General features: G+C 38.6%; 1 protein-coding gene across 11 annotated transcripts in view; it reads right to left on the bottom strand.

Annotated features, from left to right (window-relative positions):
- The window catches only part of PRR16 (proline rich 16), a 138,575-nt gene extending 117,555 nt beyond the window's left edge, over window positions 1–21,020 (bottom strand). For 7 of the 11 annotated variants that reach the window (XR_015799219.1, XR_015799218.1, XR_015799217.1 and 4 more), the window contains exon 1: window positions 20,824–21,020. Coding sequence is in view for 1 of the 11 variants with exons in the window: in XM_088155944.1 (XP_088012070.1) it covers window positions 20,824–20,985 (162 nt within the window). In the remaining 10 variants the exon portion in view is untranslated. Of the gene's footprint in view, window positions 1–9,770; window positions 10,062–20,823 lie in introns of those variants that run through there. The other 4 variants (XR_015799224.1, XR_015799225.1, XR_015799226.1 and 1 more) reach the window with 4 other exon arrangements.
- Between the last annotated feature and the right edge of the window lie 226 nt (window positions 21,021–21,246).

Here is a 21,246-nt window from a genome sequence, read left to right as displayed (position 1 = left end):
AATTAAAACACAGGTTTCTCACTCTGTGATCATGATTTCATATCATGATGCAATTTATAATTTAAGGTGTATAGGCTGGAATTATTGCATTAATTAATTTTAAGAACAAAATCCTTATGATTTTCAGGCGTGAACACCGGCTCTCCTCTAATCCTTCTGGTTGGATAATTATTATAGTAAGAATAAAAAGAAAAAAAAAACCCTACAAAATATTTTATCCAAATTCTGGTAATCTTTCAAACAGTCAGACTTGTCAGAGGCATATTTGAGAGCCAAATACAGGACAAGAGTGAATGTAAGACACACATACTTCTGTGTGAACCCTGAATCAATCATCACTGAATGGATGGACTGGGACAGACCATCCCTACCTGCCCACAAACCATCAAACACGCTTGCTTTTACACACACCTTTTAACTTAATGGTGTTCTGATAAACTACTAGAATTTGACCAGTACCAACCTCAATATCCTTTAAAATTTGTGTTTATTTAAATCTGTTTCAAGGTGCCGCCCTTCAAGAAACCTCCTAATGTTGAAGACCTGATCAGAGAATCAGAGAACCACAGAATCAACTAGGCTGGGAAAGATCTCTGAGGGTTGTTTAATCTGGAGAAAAGGAGCCTTAGGGGAGACCTTACCATTCTCTGCAATTCCCTGAAAGCAGGCTGTAGCCAGGTGGGGGTTGATCTCTTTTCCCAGGAAACCAGCGACAGGACAAGAAGACACAGACTTAAGCTGCCTGAAGAGAGATTTGCATTGGACATTAGGAAGAATTTCTTCACTGAAAGGGTGACTGAATGGACTGCCCAGGGAGGTGGTGAAGCCACTATCGCTGGCAGGTGTTTAAGGAGAACCTGGATGTGCACTCAATGGCATAGCTGACAAGGTGGTGTTAGGTCATGGGTTGGACTCAGAGATCTTTTCCCTCAGCTGCTCCTTATTGGACTTGTGCTCTAGATCCTTCCCCAGCTCCACTGCCCTTCTCTGGACAAGCTCCAGCACCTCAATGTGCTTCCTGAATCAGGAGGCCCAAAACTGGACACAGCCCTCAAGCTATGGCCTCACCAGTGCCGAGTACAAGGGAAGAATCGCTTCCCTGCTCCTGCTGGCCACACCATTCCTGATACAGGCCAGGATGCCATTGGCCTTTTTGGCCACCTGAGCACAGTGCCAGCTCATGTTCAGTCGGCTGATAATCAGTGCCCAGAGCTCCCTTTCTGCCTGGGCACTGCCCAGCCACTCCATCCCCAGCCTGTAGCACTGGAAGTGGCACTTGGTCCTGTTGAAGATTAAGTTGTTGGACTCTCCAGCCTGTCCAGGTCCCTCTGCAAAGCCCTCCTACTCTCCAAAAGATCAACACTTTCCCCTAGCTTGGTTTCACCTGCAAATCTGCTGATGGTGGGCTCAATCCCCTCATCCAGATGACCAATAAAGATACTAAATGGGCCTGAGCCCAACACTGATACTTTACCCATGAGGAATACTGAAGCCATACTGAGGTTTGCAGCCAAACCCACAAATGTTTAGCCTCTTTATCATAGAAAAGGCATGACATATTGGTTTATGAAAATTATGACACATGAGTACCACACCAAAATCCCAATGAACTGTGACAAACTCTTGACAGAAGGGTGACATAAGATAATACTATTTCAGTCCAACCACAATCACACATTCACCTTTTGACATGGTTTAATGGTTAGCATCTTATGTCTATCTTGTATTTCTAAGACCATTCATGCAATGATTTTTTCTTTTTATTTTGAGTACACCACGAATACGTAAGGAGAGAATGAACCACAGAAAGAAAACAGACACTGGCAAATTTAGCACACTAAGTCCTATCACTCCTCTTATTTATTCCTCATGGTTGTGAAGCTTTGCTTCAAAAGCTCCGAGTACAGTGGAAAGACCCTACACATGTGGCTGTAACATAATGCACTATGTAAATACACTATGCATTTGAACAAGACAAAGCAAAGTCTTACTGTGTTATTCGTACAAACTCTCTGTTTGAAGAGTTTGGAAGTATTCTGACAGGAAGAAGAAGGTTCTAAACGGTATCATTTAAAAGGCAGACAGGGATTATATAAACTATAGAACACAATCTTGCATGTGCTGTAATGCTACCATTTATCCACAAGACAGATCTGATGGATGCTGTAAGAGCAAAGTTTCAAGCTCCTGGAAGGAAAAAAATTGCAACGATTATCTGTAAAAGCTTAGTGGAAAATTTTCTTCCATTGGTTCTATTAAAAGGTAATTAGTGCCTGTGCAACTGCCAAAAATTGGCAATTAACATTGCTACATAGGAGAACACTGGCACTTAATCCGGTTAGTGTTCTCAAGGAAACCTCTCATGTACTAAAGCTATCTGTCTATCTACCTTAGGCACTTACATAGCTCCTATTACTATAATATATAGGCATTTAACAATCTTCACTGCAGTTATTTTTACAACACCCTGGCGAGGTCATGAAATACAGTCAAACCAAGAGCACAGATGTCGAGCTGAGTTTAGGCTATATTGTTACACAGCATTTAATTTACAAAATCCTTTTTCAGGAGGTATTTCCAGGTGCACTGTACTTGTAATAAAACACACAACTAGGTCAACCAAGGAAAAATTATTAACTTCAGAGTTTAATTTCAAATTTAAAACCACATTTAGACAGTAAAATAGTTTTCAAGAGAAGAATTCACTGAAGCTCATGTTTAGAGGCAGAGCAAGGGTGTGTCTTGGATGTTTGCTGTAACAACAATTCCTATTTCCCACTGAATTTAAAACAAATTCTCATTCAGCTAGTGAAACTGCAAAGATGGTCTCCCTAGCATCTGAACAGATGCACACGCAATAGAAGGCCACCAACAGTCAAGCAAGAAAGTTGAAAAATGTGCTCTGAACATGCAAGACCTTGAACACTGTTACAGTGATTATCTAGAAAGGTGACTAAAGGATCCAGTTTGAAAGAAATGCTTAAAAGAAACCAAACAGATAAGACAGTGTGCTTGTACACGTGTGTATAGAAAGAACAGAGAGCAGTACACACATATCAAAGCTGTGCTAATCTCTGTTTCGTTTAAAAACCCCAACCTAAAACACAAAAGCTATATAAAAGTCAACACAATCTAATCTGTTTCTCAGTTTCAACTGACGACTTAGGCATAATTTTAGCTATATGTAAGCTAGCAATTTGTCACCTCTAAATATAACAAAAACTTAGGGAAAAAACCTGCCTTTTTCCATATTTCCAAGCTGTGAAGAGGCTTGCAACATATGTGAAACAAAATACATCACTGACTTTTGGTTTATGCTGCAACACAACTCAGGACTGAAAACCAATCTGGAGCAGTAGCTAAACAGTGTTTTCCTAACGGTGTATTACACCAGAAGTCGCACTGCCTTTATAAAAATAAATAAAATGTTGATATTATCCAGTGAAAGAAATAAGGGACTACCAGAGATAAAAAGAGGAAAATATTCGTATCTTCATTTTTAGTGTCCTTTTACTATACAAAAAGTACACGGCACGGAAACCAAGTGTACCATGCAAATAACATAGTTATGGTTCACCTATAGAAAGTATTACTTTTTTTCAATATGCTTTCTTTTTCCGAAGATTTCAATTTAAAATTTTAAAAAGCATTTACCCTAGCTCCTTGATGGTTTTGCTTATTAAAATTACAGTAAAAGACTGTAACCAGTTTGTTTTCACAGTACATGCAATAATGAAGCATGAGCAAATTGCACATTTTTTTAAACTTCTCTTCTGAAAGGGACCAAGATCATCCATAATGACGGAATGAAATATTCTCTTTGAGTATCATAGCATAATTAAAGGTGATTATTGATCTAGTTAAAAAGGTAAAACAAGTGCACATTTTGTCAAGAACATGATACATTTTTAATGAAAATAGTTCAGATTATCTTTGAGAAAACAGGCCTGAAATTTAAATAGGAGATTTATATAATCCAGACTATAGGAGGAAAAAATACATACCAGTAGGACAAAATGTTGATTTAATAATACTATGAAATTCAGATCATTTAAATTTAATATTTACAGTTAATTTATTTAATCAGAATAAAAGATACTTCCATAGCCTGAATAGATGCCTCAGATTCTGAAATACTTTACAAATAGCTACCTGCTTATACCTGATGCCTTTGAGATCAGTGAGCATTACATGAGCACTACAAGATCGTTCACCGAAAAAGGGTCTGAGAACACAGAATTATGAAAATACAATCACAGAATCTCAGAATAGTTTGGGTTGGAAGGGACTTTAAGGCTCATCTAGGTCCAACTCCCCTACTATAGGCAGAGCACCTTCCATTACACCAGATTGTTCAAATAGAAAGCTGAAATCTCCTCCCCAAATTACAGTAAGCTTTTTGGTGGTATTTTCTCCTTTAATGCTCACTGATTTCAACAGCACTTCAGCTGAAAAGAGATAGACAAACTATTACACTTCTTCACAATTCTGCTAGCTAATTTCAGCTAGCTGTGGATTTGTTTTACGTAAACCATTTCAGAAATTGCCATTATCAGCAGCCTTGTTTCAGTCACAGATTTGGTTTTAGATGCTGGTTTTCCATTATGTATTATGTATGTTCCAGTTTTCCTAGACCACTTAATTAGTAAAATTTTCCATGTCTTTAATATCCTTTCCATTGAAGTCTAAACCTCAAATATTAGGGCACAAATTAGGATAAACAGGCCCAAAATGCCCCTAGAATTTCAGCTGGAGCTCCTGGCACATGTATTTGTGGTCCAGACTTAGGAGTTTCAGCTAAGATCTATGTGACTGAACAGCAAAGGTCACACTGGCCTGAGACTAAAGCAACATCTTTTCATAGGGATTACTCTGAATTACTGTGTTGGAAGATACAAAAGCAACAGAGACTTAAAAAATCCCAAAAAGGTGGCAGGGGGAAGATCTAGTAGCCAATTCAATACATTAATTTCAAAAATACACTGATCCTACTCCTGCATCTCTAACACAGCTTGGTGGTACCATAGGAAATTACTGACATCAAAATTGTATCTATCTTGTAGATATGTGTTTCTTATTTTCCGACCTGAAATAGTCATATCCAATTTGTCAAAGATAAACCTATTTCAGCTGAAGTAACGAGATCCACAAAGTCCTTAATACACAAAAGAATGAGGTGTTTACTGATTTATATTTGCCACCCTTCAGTCTTGTATCTATGAACTGGAGATTAAACCCCCTCACCTCATAAATGTATTATGAAAATAAATTCATTAAACATTTATGAGAGTTTCCAGCACCACAGTGACATTTATCACAGAAAAGGCCAATAGAAAATTAATTCTTCATTCAGAAAAACCCTGAATGTCATGCTATGTATAAGACAGGGCTATCACACTAAATAATTATAGAGGCATAGTATCACACAGCTAATAACTAAGCATGAACCATCACAAAATACACATAGTAAAGCAGTCTTATATAAAACAGCTATGCAAATGCAACAGAAAACTCCATCAAAACTAATTAAGAAACCATTTTAAGAATACATAAGTTTATGTTGCATCTCCTAGTTTAAAATGCAAACCAAAACAGAGGAAAAGACCTACTCCATTATTTGATACTATGCTGATAGTTGCATCATATAGATCACTATAGGACCACTGGTACACTGAAACAAGAGAACTGACACTCATTATATGAGGGATCTGAAAGACTGAGGCATCTTTTACTAGAGGGTTTCACCCACTTATAGATCAAGGTGTGAGAAAATCCAGGATACTGGGACTCTTTTAATTCACCACTCTGAAGAAAAGGGACTAAAGTATATGGATTCTGCTCAAAACTCTCAAATTTCCAATCAGACTTCTCTTCTTCCCAGAGCTATCTCACATGCACACCTCTGGTCACAACTTTACTATTGTATTGGTATCTCATTTACAACCATTTTCCACCCCTCTGTCACAAACTTTCCTTATGCCAAGGTCAACTGCACATGCAATTTAGGTGCATCACAACATCTTAACCCAGTTTATCCTTAGCCTTCTCCTTTTATTGGAGGTATGCATCTCACCACCAAGTTAGCTTAGCATAGTAGCATGTCTTACTCAGGAGTGGAGGGGAAAAAAAAAAACTTGTTACAGCAGCTCAGAGGGAACATTTACATCCCCTGGTCATGTCAGACAGGCTTCTGCGATCAAAAAAACTATACTCTAGCAAAGGCTAGACTTCTTTGCTAGAGTACAGAAAGGAAGCAGCGGGGGGCTGGGAGTGGGGGAAAGCTTTCAAGCATGAAGATGACAAGACTGATCAAAACCATGACGTTTTCCCAGGCTTATTGCTCTGAAGTAGATCAGCTACTTAGTCTGAAAGAAAGGGATTTTTTTAAAAAATAGTAACAGCATGATGCAGAACTCAGCATTGAAAAATTCAGTCTGAACTATTCGACCTTAACAAAATAACTGAAGGTGGTATTCTATAATGGGAAGCACCTGGCAGCTAGCAATGTGTTACAACTTTCTACAACACTACATTTGTCTTCAAAGCAAAATTAAATTTCAAAACCCAAGTAAACTCTTCAGAATGGCATTCTATGCATTTGTAAATGTACCCAGCCATTCTGGACAGTGCTCCTTTGACACGAACATAGAGAGTGCCTATAGCAAATTGGTCCTTCTCACACTATTTTACTTCACAGATAGAGTAGATTTGTACCAACATGAAAAGACAAATTCTTAATGTTGCTCCCTCATAGAAGAACACCACTTAAATTGCTGTATTCAATTACTATTACTCTTAATGGGGTTATGGTGATGTAACATTTCCCAGAGCCTGAAATAAAGCCCAGAAGACTGCAGAGAGCAGAAATAGTAGAAAAATTATTAGACAGGAGACTCCAGTCCCAACAGGGTGTTACTCACTGGCTATGGTTTCAAACTAGATGAAACCTAACCCTCCTGGAAGACAGGAAACCTTGTCAAAGTTCACTGCCCTGATGAGAGTATTAACGTGTTGCCACAAAGCAAAACAAGTCATGACATCTAATGTTAGTTAATTAGAACCATTACTTTATCTTAGAACAAGGACAGAATTTAAGTCTTGTAAGTAGCCTTTGTTTACTCTAAGAATGGAGGGAGAAAGGAGAGGGAGAAGAGAAAAAGGTATTTTGAAATACGCTTTTGGAAAATAATCATGGTCTGAAAAAACAGAGAAAATTCAGAACTACAATATATGCTTTCTTAGTGATGCAATATGCAAAAAATGTGGTTTGAATATCCAAACAACAAAATATTGACAAGAGAATCCCAAAAGCAATAGAAACGTAAGTCTAAATAATAGTAGATGACTACCAATGTGGAAAAAAGTGGGCATATTCCTTCATGAAAATAAGAGTGAAAATTCATGATTATGAAGAGAAAGTTTTTACAGGAAGTGGTAAAAAAAAAAATAAATAATAGCAAGGATAACAAACAGCAAGGATAAACTTCAGTGAAAATCTCTCTGAGGTTGTAGTCCTGACATTTCAGATATCCTTGCCAGACCATACAGACATTGATCTGATTCTGAAGACCAACATCAGTTTCCTTCACTTTTTTCTTGCCTGTTTCAATTCATCTCTTCAACTTCTCTAATATATATTGCTGGAACAGTAATTTAACAGCACTACGGCATTGTAATTATTGTTTCATAAAAATGCTTGGTAACTAGAAGTCTTCGAACCTAGTCCACAGAATCTACTTCACTGTCCAGAAAAGTACTCATTCACTGGTACTGGTATTTCCCACCTCCAAATATGTCCATTAACACTTGCAACATTACCACTGCTAATGGTAATACACAAATTTTCCTGAAGGTGAAAGCAGACAAATCCTTCTCAAATCCTGCTTCAATAAAAGATTATACACACAGAGACCATTTGAGACCCTGTAAAAAGAGTAATCATAGAAAGCCTGGCACATAACAACAGTAGATGAATACACTTAGATGGAAATAAATAAATAATTTTAAAGCCCTAAACATAAAAGAGTTCCTGCATTTTTAAAAACACAGATGCTGACAGAAGCCATTAAACAGGACTGGCCCCATCACTTAGCCCTGGGGAACTCCACTAGTGACTGGCCACCAGTAACTCTATTCACCATCACTCTCTGGGCCGAGACATCAAGACAGGTTTTACCTGTCTATTAGTACACTCACTGCACTCCTAGAGATGCCAGTTTCTCCACGAAAATGCTGTGTCAAAGGCTTTACTAAAGACTAGGTAGAAGGAGATGTTGAAGAAGAGAGATGCTTTTCTACGCCTTTAGAGAGTGCCCTCTCCTTAATTTTGTCTGCTCTCATCTTCAATGCACAAAAACTCATATTCTTCATATTGTATAGCAGAAAAATGTTCTATAATTTAAGCACGTACCACCTGGAAAGAGAAGTCCAGATGGATTGCTGATTACCTTATAGCTGACTTGTTTTCTAGATATGCAACAAGCAGAAGACTTGGGTCATGAAGACACAGTAATGGAACTCCTTAACCAGACTCTGGCTGATGTCATGCACTATTTTTATTAATTATCCTGTCACAAAAGTTGAAAATGTTCTCAGTAAATTTGCTGATGTGGGAGAGCTAATGGACAATACACAAGGCATGAAGTCAATTTCTCAGATAGTTAGAAGTGGGATAAAACTCCCCTTGTGCATTATCATAACCATGAGGAGAAACAAATATTTGTGCTACAGACTGGAAGTCAAGTAATTCATAGAGCTTTTTGCAGAGCATCATAGAATGACTGCCAGCAGACAATTTCTCACCAAATAGAAATGAAACTTCAAAATGTAGCAAAATACAATTCCAGCAAAATTCTGATTAATCTCACCTACAGTATTCTATATATTTCTGTGAAGAACAACTCAACCAAAATAAAGCTAGAAAAGTTCTGTTTCATCAAATCAAAAGAGTCTACCAAAGAAATAAAAATGCATATATTCTTTACTAATGCACCAATATGCATGTACAGCTAAATGAAGAAATATTCAAGAGCTACCAGAGCTGAGTGGCAACATTAGCAAAAAGAAACGGCATCAATCTTGGTATTGTTATTTATTTGTCATTATTTATTTGTTTACCAAATCGAATTGTTGGCATAGATTAAACAGTTTCCAGCCACAAAAACATTGTACTGAACTTTCTGTCTGCATTAAATGGCAATCTCCAGTAAGAGGCACATGTAAAGTCTCATAAAATACCTCCTCCATAGGAAGAAAACCTTGAAGACATATAGACCTGCTATAGACAGGTGTACATGTCAGAAGAAAGCAAAATGCTGATGTATTGTCCTCTAGCCACACAGGCTACCAGTCTAATACTACATTCTTCAACGAAGAATTCTATAGAAGTCTTGCAAGTCTATAGTTACTGTAGAAAAAGCAAGGAAACAATCTGTTCAAAGTAGACATTTAGTTATTACAAAATTCACTTGATCAAGATTCAATTGCAGTGTACCGGCATTTATGTAATAGATAACTTTGTTTCACTATATACAGGAAATCATGCATTTAAGGAAGACATATCATATCTGTAATTCACAGTGACAAAAATGATGCCTCATTCTTCATTAGTAAATTAAACTTATAAATAATAGATGAACGTGGCAGAAGTATTTTGGCATTTGTACTTTAAAAACAAGTTATTAGATGAAAAGGAGTACTTTGAAAACAAGTTGTTATTAAATGAAAACTTGATTTTTAGAAAATTAGGGATCAACAATGTTCCAGATTACCTCTGGGCCTTGCCACTCTTCCAAAAGATCGTGATAAAAAAACCAAAAGCCATTTGAAAAGCTGTCACACAACACCAGGGCATCAATCCTAAAACATGAGATGTCACTGTCAGAAAATGTGAAACCTAAACAAAAGCCCATTTCACATTTAGCAATGATTCACAAGATCTATGAGATTTTCCTTTATTCATAGTAGACTATTATTAACTACATTTGACTCCATAATACAAAGCATCAAGTCAAACTTACTTATATTTTCCCAAAGAAAGACTAAATCCAGAGAGTTATTTATTAACTTTTTATCTTAGTACCCTTTTTTATGCCCCTGATTGACTAATATTTGTTGAACATACAAATTCAAAAGCAAATTATATTCTAAGCCAGATATAAACTTCTAGAAGACCAGATAACGGGAAAAAATAACTAGGAATATTTAATATTCTGTTGAAATTATCATAAAGTAGCTCCTGTTTCTAAGATGATGTACACTGAATAAACTCTGACTTTGATAGAGCTGATTTATTTTTTTTTAATTCGTAAGAAACTTGAAGTAGATATTCATGATGCCTGCCAAGTGCTCATCTAGAAATAGTATACAGCTGTCATTCATTGAAATACAGTTTGTTTTTTTCTATAAGGATCATACCTCTCATACTTGCAATCTTGCAATAAACACTCAGAAAATATTAATTATTGAACAGAAAGTTTCAAAACTACCTTTAAGAACTTTTAGGTTTTAGAAGCTATTTTTATATTTTTTTAAGGGCATTTCCATAAGTTACCTGATATTGAATGTAAAATTTCTATGTATGTCTAGCTTTAATCAATCTTAGACTACAATTCTTTTGTATGCAATGAATTTCAGGCTGAAATAAAAGAATGGGAACTTAATCATTGCAATTACTACACATTACTGTCTATATAAATACTGAAGTTCTAATTCCTCCTAAAATTAGGTATGCAAATCTAAGACCTCATCTTTGAACACAAACATATACATCAAATGTCTGGAACGACTGGCACTGCTTAAGGACAAGCTAATGCAAGATGTCAAAGCTCTAGCAAAGTCAAAGCTGTATCACATCAGCAAATATTCTGCTTGCTAATATTTAAGACATCTAAACAAAATAAGTAAAGTGTTTGTACATGATTTAAGTCTTTAAAATTCAAGCATTCTTTTTTTATGATTTTTTCTCTTTAGTAGACAGCATCAAATAATCACCAAATTAAAAACAAGCACATGCAAATCAACTGGCAACAGGGAACAAGAAAAAATAACAATCATAATCTCCTCCTTCTTTTGCTTGAGCAGGAACATCTCAGACTGGTCAAAAAACAGTTTTCTCTAAGTCTTTCAGGTTTACCTTACCACCTATACTTTGATTTCAATGAATAGAAAGTTATTACTTTAGCAGAGGTAGGTATACTTGTATGGTTTCCTAGTCTTAATAAGTTATCCCAATATTGTGCTCAACACAAATGCCATAGCTTTATCCAAATGCCATAGTTTTACTGAACCTTAAAACATGCCATAAAATTACCCATAAGCATTGAAAGCCAAGTAAGTCTAGACTGTAACACCCTAGATATCACAGATAAAACTTCTTAGCACTAGCAGAGACTATCTGCTATGATGAACTTACCTCACTCAAAGCATCTCTGTAATCATGAGCAAAACCACACATAGAATTAAGTACAGTTTAGTTGGTAACTGAAAATCATTTATCTATGAGAACAGTTATATTGTATTTTGAGAAAAAATAAAGCAAACTTTAGAAAATAATGTTAACTTAATCTATCTTGGATGGCTTTTGCTGTCATAACAGCCAGCTAACTTGAATCAAGTAACACCTGGCAGTTTCTATCTACATTAGATTAGAAACGGAACTAAAAAAATTACCAACAATGAGCCTACACATAAGAATCTCCTAGTACCACATAGAAGATACAAGAGGAGAACAAATGAAGTTCTAAGATAAATGTCAGAGTCCCCTAAATATTTAGGACTATCTTGAAACTCGCATACTGGCTTTCATGCGTCAACTTTCAAGAACGGAGAGACAAGCACTCTAATGTTTAAGAAAACAGATGAGGTCTGACATCTCCTAGCAGTGAGGCATAATAAAGTTACACTAACACCTAAAACTGGTAGGAGAGGGAAAGAGGAAAAGGGCTAGGAAAAGAAAACAAAGAGCCTCAGAGGAATGGAATGATTACTATTAGATTAGCATAGTGAAAATGAAAGTGAAAATTAAGCAGACGGACAACATTAACCTGAATTGTTCACAAAGTTAATTTGAATAATTACATAGGGTTTGCCTGGACAATTTCATTTGAAGGTGGGGAAAAGGATGTACCACAGTTCAGTGTAGAGATATTATGGGAGTCATAGCATTCCTATAAAAGCAGAAAGGGCTGCAGCCCTCCCTTCCAATCACCACTGCCTAACAGGACATACAGGCGCCAGTGGCTGCACTCACTAACAACAGCTCCAAGCCCTTGGTGCATGCACCTGCTATTATATTCATATACGGAGCTATATTGCAAATCTGTTGTTTATTATTCTGTCTGAAATTTAATAAAATCCATCTTCAGATCACAGGTAGTGAGAAGTACATAACCACTTATCACTGCAACTTTGTTGAAAAAGTAAACTATATATATATATATGAATATATACTCTTCTGCTAATTTTAAAATTTCAGCTAAAAAAAAGTGTTTACTGAGGGAAGCAAATGTTTGTGGTCTACCATTTTTACTAAATATATGGCTGATTTTTTGAATCTAAATCCAAAATGGTGTGTGCAGGCCCTGGCTCCCAAGCACAAGACAGATATGAACACACTGGAGCTAATCCAGAAAAGGGGTTGGAAGGGACTGGAGTGTATGTTACATACTTGATTAGAGGGAGTAAAGGAGACAACAAGGGGCACAATTAGAAATACAGGAAATTCAACCTAAACACAAGAGTAAAAAAAGGGTGATTCAACACTGAAAGAGGTAGTCCAAAAAGGTTATGGAGTTACATTCTTGAAGATACTCAAGAACAAGATCCTAAGCAACCTGCTCTAGTTGGCTCTTGAATGGGTTGGACAATTTCCAGGGGCTCTTTTGAATCTCAACCAGTCTGTAAGTCTGTACTAAGAAACAAATTTATCTGCTACAATTATTCGCCCAATAACTATTTAACTTTCAGTCATTAATTTAGCTGAAAATCCCAATGAAAAAGCATATACAAAGAAAGAATTACACTTTGTTTTATTACACTGCAGCCAAGAAAAAACATACTGACCTTAATGTTTCATATATTCACATGTAATTCTATACAGAAAGGACACTGTTACATGGGTATGAACCAATAAATTACAATGGAGAAGCAATACAAATAATTTCTTAATGCTTTCACTTTGTTAAGTTTATAGACTCTATATCTTTTAGGCCACATAACCTATGTCCACTTTAACACAGTGACATTTCCAGTAAAGAATGAAATGTAATTCGATATCAAAATTTTGAATATTTTAAACAATTATCTCGTGTTTTGCAGCTGAAGGAAAAGCTCAAATCAAGTTTTTGGTATCCCATTGAAGCCTTGGAGCCTGCTGCAGCTCATCTCACCTAATAAACTTAATAAATACATTATACACTTCTCACACTATTTTCCTAGGTATTAAGTTTTAACTTCTTCTCCTATTTACAAGGCAAATGATTACACTGCTAGTAAGGATGTCTTACTCTAATTCTACCTTGAAGCTGTTCCTTCAAAGAGCTAGACCATAACAAATATAAGAACATAATACCACCATGGGTCCAACACTGGAATAATGACGGGATTTATTAAAAAAAAAAGGGGGGAGGGGTAATGAAAAGCATTTTAAATTACAGGATTTTTCACATTACTGAGAAACAATCTTCAATGAAATCTGGAAACACTTCAACATCAGTGCTCTCAGTCTTCATAATGCAATGTGGCACATGCTGCATGAAACAACGGATGGGTTTGTTAACCTTTAAAGACACATGAACACACTACAGTTTTTGCAGAAGCAATGACTGATGGTCCTACTGCTGTTCAGAGGCGACTGCTCTTCACTGCCTCCCATCAGCCGTACTCCAACGATCCCAAACTAAACCGGAATGCCAGCAGCTCAGCCACCAAGCCCTGTCACACCGTTCATTCAACACACACAACCTGACAGAGGGGAGCCGTAGTGAGAGATCTGCTGGAGGATTTTCTCAGCCCTTCCACAGGGTCTGCTTTTCTTCTTCCCCTGAGTACAATAATATATAGCATTTTGAAGCACTGCAGGTCACTGCAGCAGGAATGACCAGTCACTTTTGTATAGAGATGGACAGGAGCTGAAAGTAGGAGGTATGTATAGGCTGTAGTCCTTTATCACATATTCATACCTAAAGAAGACGTACCATTTCACTCATCAATAAAACAATGTACATTCACTGCTATTTGCTGCTTCTATTAAAAGCAGACAAACAAAAAGCCCAACTACTAGTAAAGAAAAATAAAGCCCTGTCTACATATAGGTAACTAGGCTAGTGGTAACCTAACACAGCTGTCAGATGCAGACTATGTGGGAAAGAAAGCAGTCCATTTGCAAAATATGCAAAAATCCCTTTACTCTCTGCCTCACAGCAGCAACCTCTGCTGAAGTAGGAAAAAGAAAAAGGAGGAACTTTCACAAGATACACACGAGCCACCCTGCGAGGTTACTTTTTTTTTCACCAGCCTTTCAACAAAGAACAAGCATAACATTACAAGAAAACTATGAGCCATCAATATTTTGCAACTCTAAAAGAAATGAAAACTGGAAGAGAATAATGATGCTCATTCAAAAAGGTATTGTGAAACAGGCACTGTTGAGAAAGCACTCTAAACTTACAGACAACATCTGCCCCCTCTTCCACAGCTCTCCCAAGAGCAGTACTAATTAGTTGTGCACAACACATGTGTACTATATATGCAATAATTTGGCGGAAAGTTTTTGACTGGAAGTAGGAGAGGTATTCCAGAACTTTGTCCAAGATGAGTAATGCGAACAGAAACATTGCCTAATTTCCAGTAGAAACTGTCAAAAATCTTCAAAGCTTCAATGATGGTGTTCAACCAAGTCGTTGGTGTAGCATAGTGCACCCGTACACATGTGTAGCAGTAACTAAATTCTCTAAATTTTATCGTCTAAATAAAAATTATGCAACTCAAAACTAATTTCCATCACTCAAATGTAGTTTTGTTCCTTCCAAAGTCAATGGAAAAAAACTGGACTGCAACAGATTGAAGTTTGCGCCTCACTATTTCTGTTTTCTGTATCACGGTCAGCAGGGCACAGACTGTGTGAAATTCAAATTTTACAAAAAGATACATATTTCTACTGTGGTACTGTTTTCATTTGAAAACTGAATTTATATATGCTCTATTTAGCTCCTGCACAATACACATTACTATCAGGAGCTCAGTATTATATATAAAAAATGAAGTAGCTGACATGAGTTTAAAAATAAAATAGGTAGCTCAAATTAGTAGTGTGCTTTCCTCTGCCAAACATCTCAATAAGCATCTCTCTATAGGTACCCTAGCTATTCTTTTGATGGGGTTACACAATACAATTACTAACTCTTGGGAGATACGGTTACAAATCAGATGTGAAGCAACCTCACCCTGTCGTGTATCAGCATAAAAATACTTCTGACCACCTTAATGTGTGGGTTTTTTTTAAGGTTTACCATTACCTTTTAGCTCCATTAGTTTAATTGACACTACTAGCATAAGAGTTTTATCCTAGTTCATTGCAGGTTTTATTGTCTATAAATGTATAAATGCTTCACAGACCACAAGAAATAAATGGAAAGAAATAATACAATACAGTTATCGGCAGTGACTATTTATGGCCCTCTTTGGACCCCTGTGCAGATCACAAAGTTGCTGTGCAGTGCTTCTCTTACATAATGAATCATACTCTGCAGTCAAGGTAATTCAGGTATGGTACACGATTGTATCTGGCAAAAAGGAGTAAATGCAATAGTAAAGCATAAAAAAAAATCTGCTGCTGGAGAGATTAGCAAGTTTTGGAATGGCAAATGCATTTACTCATGCAACACCTTGATCCTGGTACCTGAACTGGATCCCAATCCCAGCTACAGTAAAAAAATGACAAAAAAGCTCCGCCCCTCACACACCTTAATGACCAGGATGTGGATAAGCAGACAGGGTATGCACTGAAGAAAAGACTCCAGAAAGAATACTGTTAAGAAGGCCTGCATCCCGCATCCAGATATAAGTAGGGCACCTGCATTTAACTGGATTTCTAATGGTAGGAACACATATGCACAAAAAGCTCTTCCTTTAACTGCCACTACGTAGCAAAAAAGAGTGGCAGGTCCTTGACACCTCAACAGAATCCAAAGAGGCTAGAATCAGGAGAAGAATGGATTAAAATCTTTTGCCATTTTTCTACCTATCCTTTGGTTTCTATACAGTATTTCCCATAGCTATGCTGTAATAACTCCCCGCCTCATCTTCATGCAGCAGTACGAACCCAAAACATTTTTTATGCTGGTGCTTGCACTGCCTGCACATCAGAGATACTGATACATGATTGACTATTGCTGCTCCAGTCCTCTTGCTGGACCCAACACCTCCTAGCTTCTGGTCTAACAGGCAAGAACTTGAAGTACGTTCTGCCATCTGTATAGTTACTGGAACACAAAATCAGAAATAGAATGGAAAAAAACTGGTGGTTGAAATTGTAACACACTTCTGCAGTCCTGATCCAGAAATTAAAACCACAGAACACATGACCACCCATCACTTAAGAGAGTGGTCTCCTTACAGAATAAGGCTGCTTATCCTATATGGAACTTTGCCATAGTGTTTTGGAGGAGGGGGTTAGTATCTGCTAGTCTCATCATCACTTAGAAAGCATTTATTAAGTAATGCCCAAATTATATAGATCATATCTTTACAGGAAATAAGCACATCAGTTAGATGACAGATGTACTCATTCTGTCACTAAGACATTTTCACAGGATTTAAAGCAGAGGAGGTAGATTCAAATGACTGGAAATTCACGGATGTATGTGCAATGCCGATGAGGGCTTCTGTTTCTCCTGCACTTCCATTTTGGAGTATTCTAAACCCTGGCAATAGCTACACAGCTGCTTCCTTTCGATAAAAGGTTGGAGCATATTTAGCCAATTAAAAGCTATGAAAATGTCTCACACATAACTTCCAGGAATTTGTTCTGCAAGAAGAATTTTTATTATTACAAAAAGTATTTATCAAATTATTTAGTTAAGTATTTCCTTAATGAAAACAAGCAAACAAGCACAAATTACAGAAATGTGTAACAATATTATAAAATGTAGGAAATGCAAGGAAGGCTTAAAAATTATATTACCATTATTAAGGTTATATAAATCTCTGTGCCCTGCTGTCCACAGGTACACTTGTACATCCCCTTCAAACCCTTCTGAAGTAATCAGAGTGCTACATTATGCATTTTACAATAGTGTAATTAGCACACAACTTTTGATTTCCAATAGTACATTACTTAGATACCAGACAGATAAGTATCAGTTTAAAAACAAGACTTAATAATAACCATCTTTCTAGACAAACTCCAGTGAAAAAGATCTTTTATTCAATCCTCTGGAGAAGAACCAAAGTTTAAGGCTCCACCAACCTAATTTTGAAATAGTCTGGACTAAAGGAATGAAAGCATTACTCAATCCTCTGGCACCCCTTCGATTTTTCTTTGGAATATTCATCAAATAACAGCGACTTAAACCCTTTCAAACCCATTTTTCAATCCAAAAACACATCCTGTTGTTGCTGCACACCCACACAAGGAGACAAAAGGGACCAAGCCTCTCCTTAATTAACTGCACCCTAGAGAAGACTAGCCATACACCAGCTCAGACTCTGGACTCAGCATCACTCCATCTTTCCATGCCTCCCAGTCACCCCCCCTTCTCCATCCTTAATCTTCTGTGGTTACCTTAGCCTAAGCAGACCAGAACAACAAATAGGCGGGAGAGAGGGAGAGAAGAAAGGGACGTTGCATTTATGAGACACAGTAACTCTTAAAATGTATTTGTTTTAATCTGCATTATTTAGTCACATGCTTCTAGAGAATATTTATAAACTTCATGGTTTGCCCATCTGGGTTTAACATGCCATCCTTTACCTACCCCTCAATTTCCCCTCTATAACAACATTTAAAAATGTTAGAGAGCCAATAAGAAAAAGGTTCAGAACAAAGGGCAAATGTAAATACATTAATGTAAATAAAACGTAACAAGCTAAATGAAATAAAACATACAAGTGCTGTACACCCATGCTACTTACTATTACAGAGCAGTTCATTTGGAAGCAACAGAATGGTATTTCATTTTGACAGTATTTCGACTATAAAATCTCAAAAAAAGAAGACTAATAGTCATGAAGTCTATCACAATAACTTAAGTCCTCCATTAAGAATAATCATAAATTATGTTTAAGGGTAACAAATATGTATGCATTAAAAGAAAAAAAAGCCGTCTAAAAATGATGTAAATCACAATAAAAAATTACTGTAACATGTATTTTCTACATCACAACTACACATTACTGGAACTACACAAAAAAGGGCTAAAAAACCTTTATGCCCTAACACTGTACCAGAATAGAAAACTATTTAAATAGTAATAAAAAAAAATGAAATGCTGTTTCCAGTATACTACATTACTCATTAAAAAAAAAAAAAAAGTTACAGAAAAGGTAGTAGCACAACAGCTGGGCTGCAGCAAACACCCTGAGGGGGAAAAAAAGGGCAGCAACAACATTTCCAGAAATACAGAATTTGCAGTGAAAGTAGAAAGTGTGAACTTACATCCTCTATTTCATCATTTTGACTGGTCCTACAGTAGAGAACCTAAATGACGCTATTTCTGTGTAATAGACATATGAATATGTGTATATGAATATTTCTATGTGTAATACACCAAAACTGACTGTAGACTAACTTCCTCTAAGCTTTAACAAAGAGCCTGTCATTGCTTCCTAACACCTACAAACAACCTGTGAATGAGACTGGTTATTAGCTTATCATCACTTAACTCACTTTTACATTAAAAGTATATATTGCAGTTATGTCAGGAGTATTTGTGCAGATTTAGCCCATCGTATAAAAGCAGACAAAAGATGGCAAACTTCTGCAGACTTTTCAAAATAAATGTCACACAAGCGTATTTTACACGTAATGATAATATTGCTATCAAGCAGATGTATGTGCATGCAACTCATATTTCCTGGAGTATTAGAGCTACCATCTTTGTAAGGCATATTTGGTGAAAAACATTACTAAAAACCTCATGTGTAGCCAGAAACAAGATTTAACTATCCTTTTTATAAAAATACCTACGTTTTCTCAAAACAGATGTTATTGGCAATCCTTGCACCCTTCAACAGGTACACAGTACTCAACAGTTACAGCTCCCTTTCTCTACAAGTTTCCCTATCAAGCAGGGGTAAATCCAGTTGTCTTTTATAGATGCAGTCAACCAGAACGAACAAGTTTGCTTAGATAAAACATGCCATAGTAAATGATGATATACCATCTCCACTTACAGCAATCCTGTTTGCTCACTAGAAGAAAGCTAGGACTGATTATGTGCAGGGAACGATTTACATTCATGGGACAGAACACATTACATCCTTTCCAGGTCCTGAAAATGTGCTTCTGCAGCAACAGAAGCCAGTTTACGCTATCAGTCTTAGAAACGTTTAAAGAGCTGCTCTACAAAGACTGTTTATTTCCATTTCAAAATACTCCAAAAAATTACAAAGCATAGACAGTAGCACATTAAGGAAAAGAGAAATTATAGATATATTTGAAAAAAAAAAAAAAAAAAAAAAAAAAAGAGGGAGAAACCTGGAATTGTGGGTGAAAAAAGAGCCTTACAGCTGTGATTAGTGAGCCGTGTGTTTATACATCTTTCAACATTATACAAAGCACTGGGTGAATTTCAGACTGCCTCACATGGCAAAAGACTGCTGAAAGAAACTTGTTGCCAATGTTGTTAAAATAGAAAACTGATACTTGATGGTAAAAACACGAAGCTTATTATAAATGTCAAATATAGGATTATAAAGCAATACACAGAGATTCCGGACTTGAATTTCGGTGCATAATCCAACCATCTGTCGACCAGTTGTGTAGCAAAATCAAGATAACCTGGAAATCTCCAAAAGGACAGCCAAATTCTTTTCCTTCAGCTACTGCATTTCCCGGCTTACGAACATGCCCGCGGTAATCGCACTCTGCCTGCAGATTAACCTAGAGGAGATGACACCCGCCACCAGCAAGAGAGATTGCAAAGGCGACCGTGGCAGACAGGGCCGATAAGCGGGGCTCAGCTGCCGGTGAGCGACGCTGCAGAGCCGGGCGGTGCGCGGGGTCCGGGGCCGCCCAGCCCGAGCGCCGCGCTAATGCTGCTAATGCTGCTGCTGCTGCTGCTGCTGCTGGGGACCAGCACGGCGCTGCACGGCGCAACCCCGAAGTTAAACTCGCTGCTCCCGACTCCTCTCCCACCGCCGGGACGCCGGCGCGGCTCAGCCCGGAATCGGGCAGTGCTGCGGGTCTCGCAGCTTCCCAGAACACCCTCCTCGCCCAGCGGGGACCTCTCAGGAGAGGCTCCCCTCAGAAAAAAAATAAAACTTCGAGGGGCGCCCTGTGGTGGGAAGTCGCCGAGAAGAGCCGCCTCGCAGTCGAGGAGAGCGCGGGCGGTCGCGGGGTGCACGGCTCCCGGGACACGGGGCTCCAGCCCGCTCCGGGCCGCCGGGCAGCGCAGCGATGCCCAGAGCCCCGGGCACGGCCGGGAGCTGCCCTGAGCCCAGCCTGGACACCAGTTGCTCGACCCGCGGTGAAGAAGCGGTAAAAACAGTCTGGGGGAGGCAGCAAAGCTCCGGGGGAAGCTCCGGACCCCGGCCTGCGGGCGGTGGGGCGCTTGCCCCATACGGGGCAGACGGGGTTCCGCGCGCGCAGCCCTTCATTCTCACCTCCTTAAGTTCCTTGGCGACATCTTTCAGGTCCCCCAGGACTAATTCCAAATCCTCCACGATGATCTTGATCTGCTCCTTCACCTTGGCTTTGGAGGCTGCCGGCGGCCCCTCGGACGGCGAGGAGGAGGAGGATGCGGTCCCTTTGGACTGGGCGGACATCCTTCGGGGCAGCCCGGCGCGGCCAGCGGGGCACGCAGGTCAGGCGAGCGCGGCGGCCGCCAGCCGCCCGGCCCCGTCCGTCCAGCTCCCGGAGCTGCCGCAGCCGCTGCCGCCACCGCCGCCTGCCCGCCCGCGCATCCCGCGCCGGGGGCGCCGAGCCGCGCCGCGCTCCGCCGGGCGGCCGCGCTGTGCAGCTGCCATCGGCTCCCGGAGCGGCGCGGGGGCCCGGCTGCAGCCCGCCGCGCGCCGCGCCTGCGCCTC

This window comes from Sturnus vulgaris, chromosome Z, assembly GCF_052056855.1.
Source record: "Sturnus vulgaris isolate bStuVul1 chromosome Z, bStuVul1.hap1, whole genome shotgun sequence".
Classification (NCBI taxonomy): domain Eukaryota; kingdom Metazoa; phylum Chordata; class Aves; order Passeriformes; family Sturnidae; genus Sturnus; species Sturnus vulgaris.
Note: the sequence above shows the minus strand (reverse complement) of the source record. Positions and strands in the feature narration are given on the sequence as shown.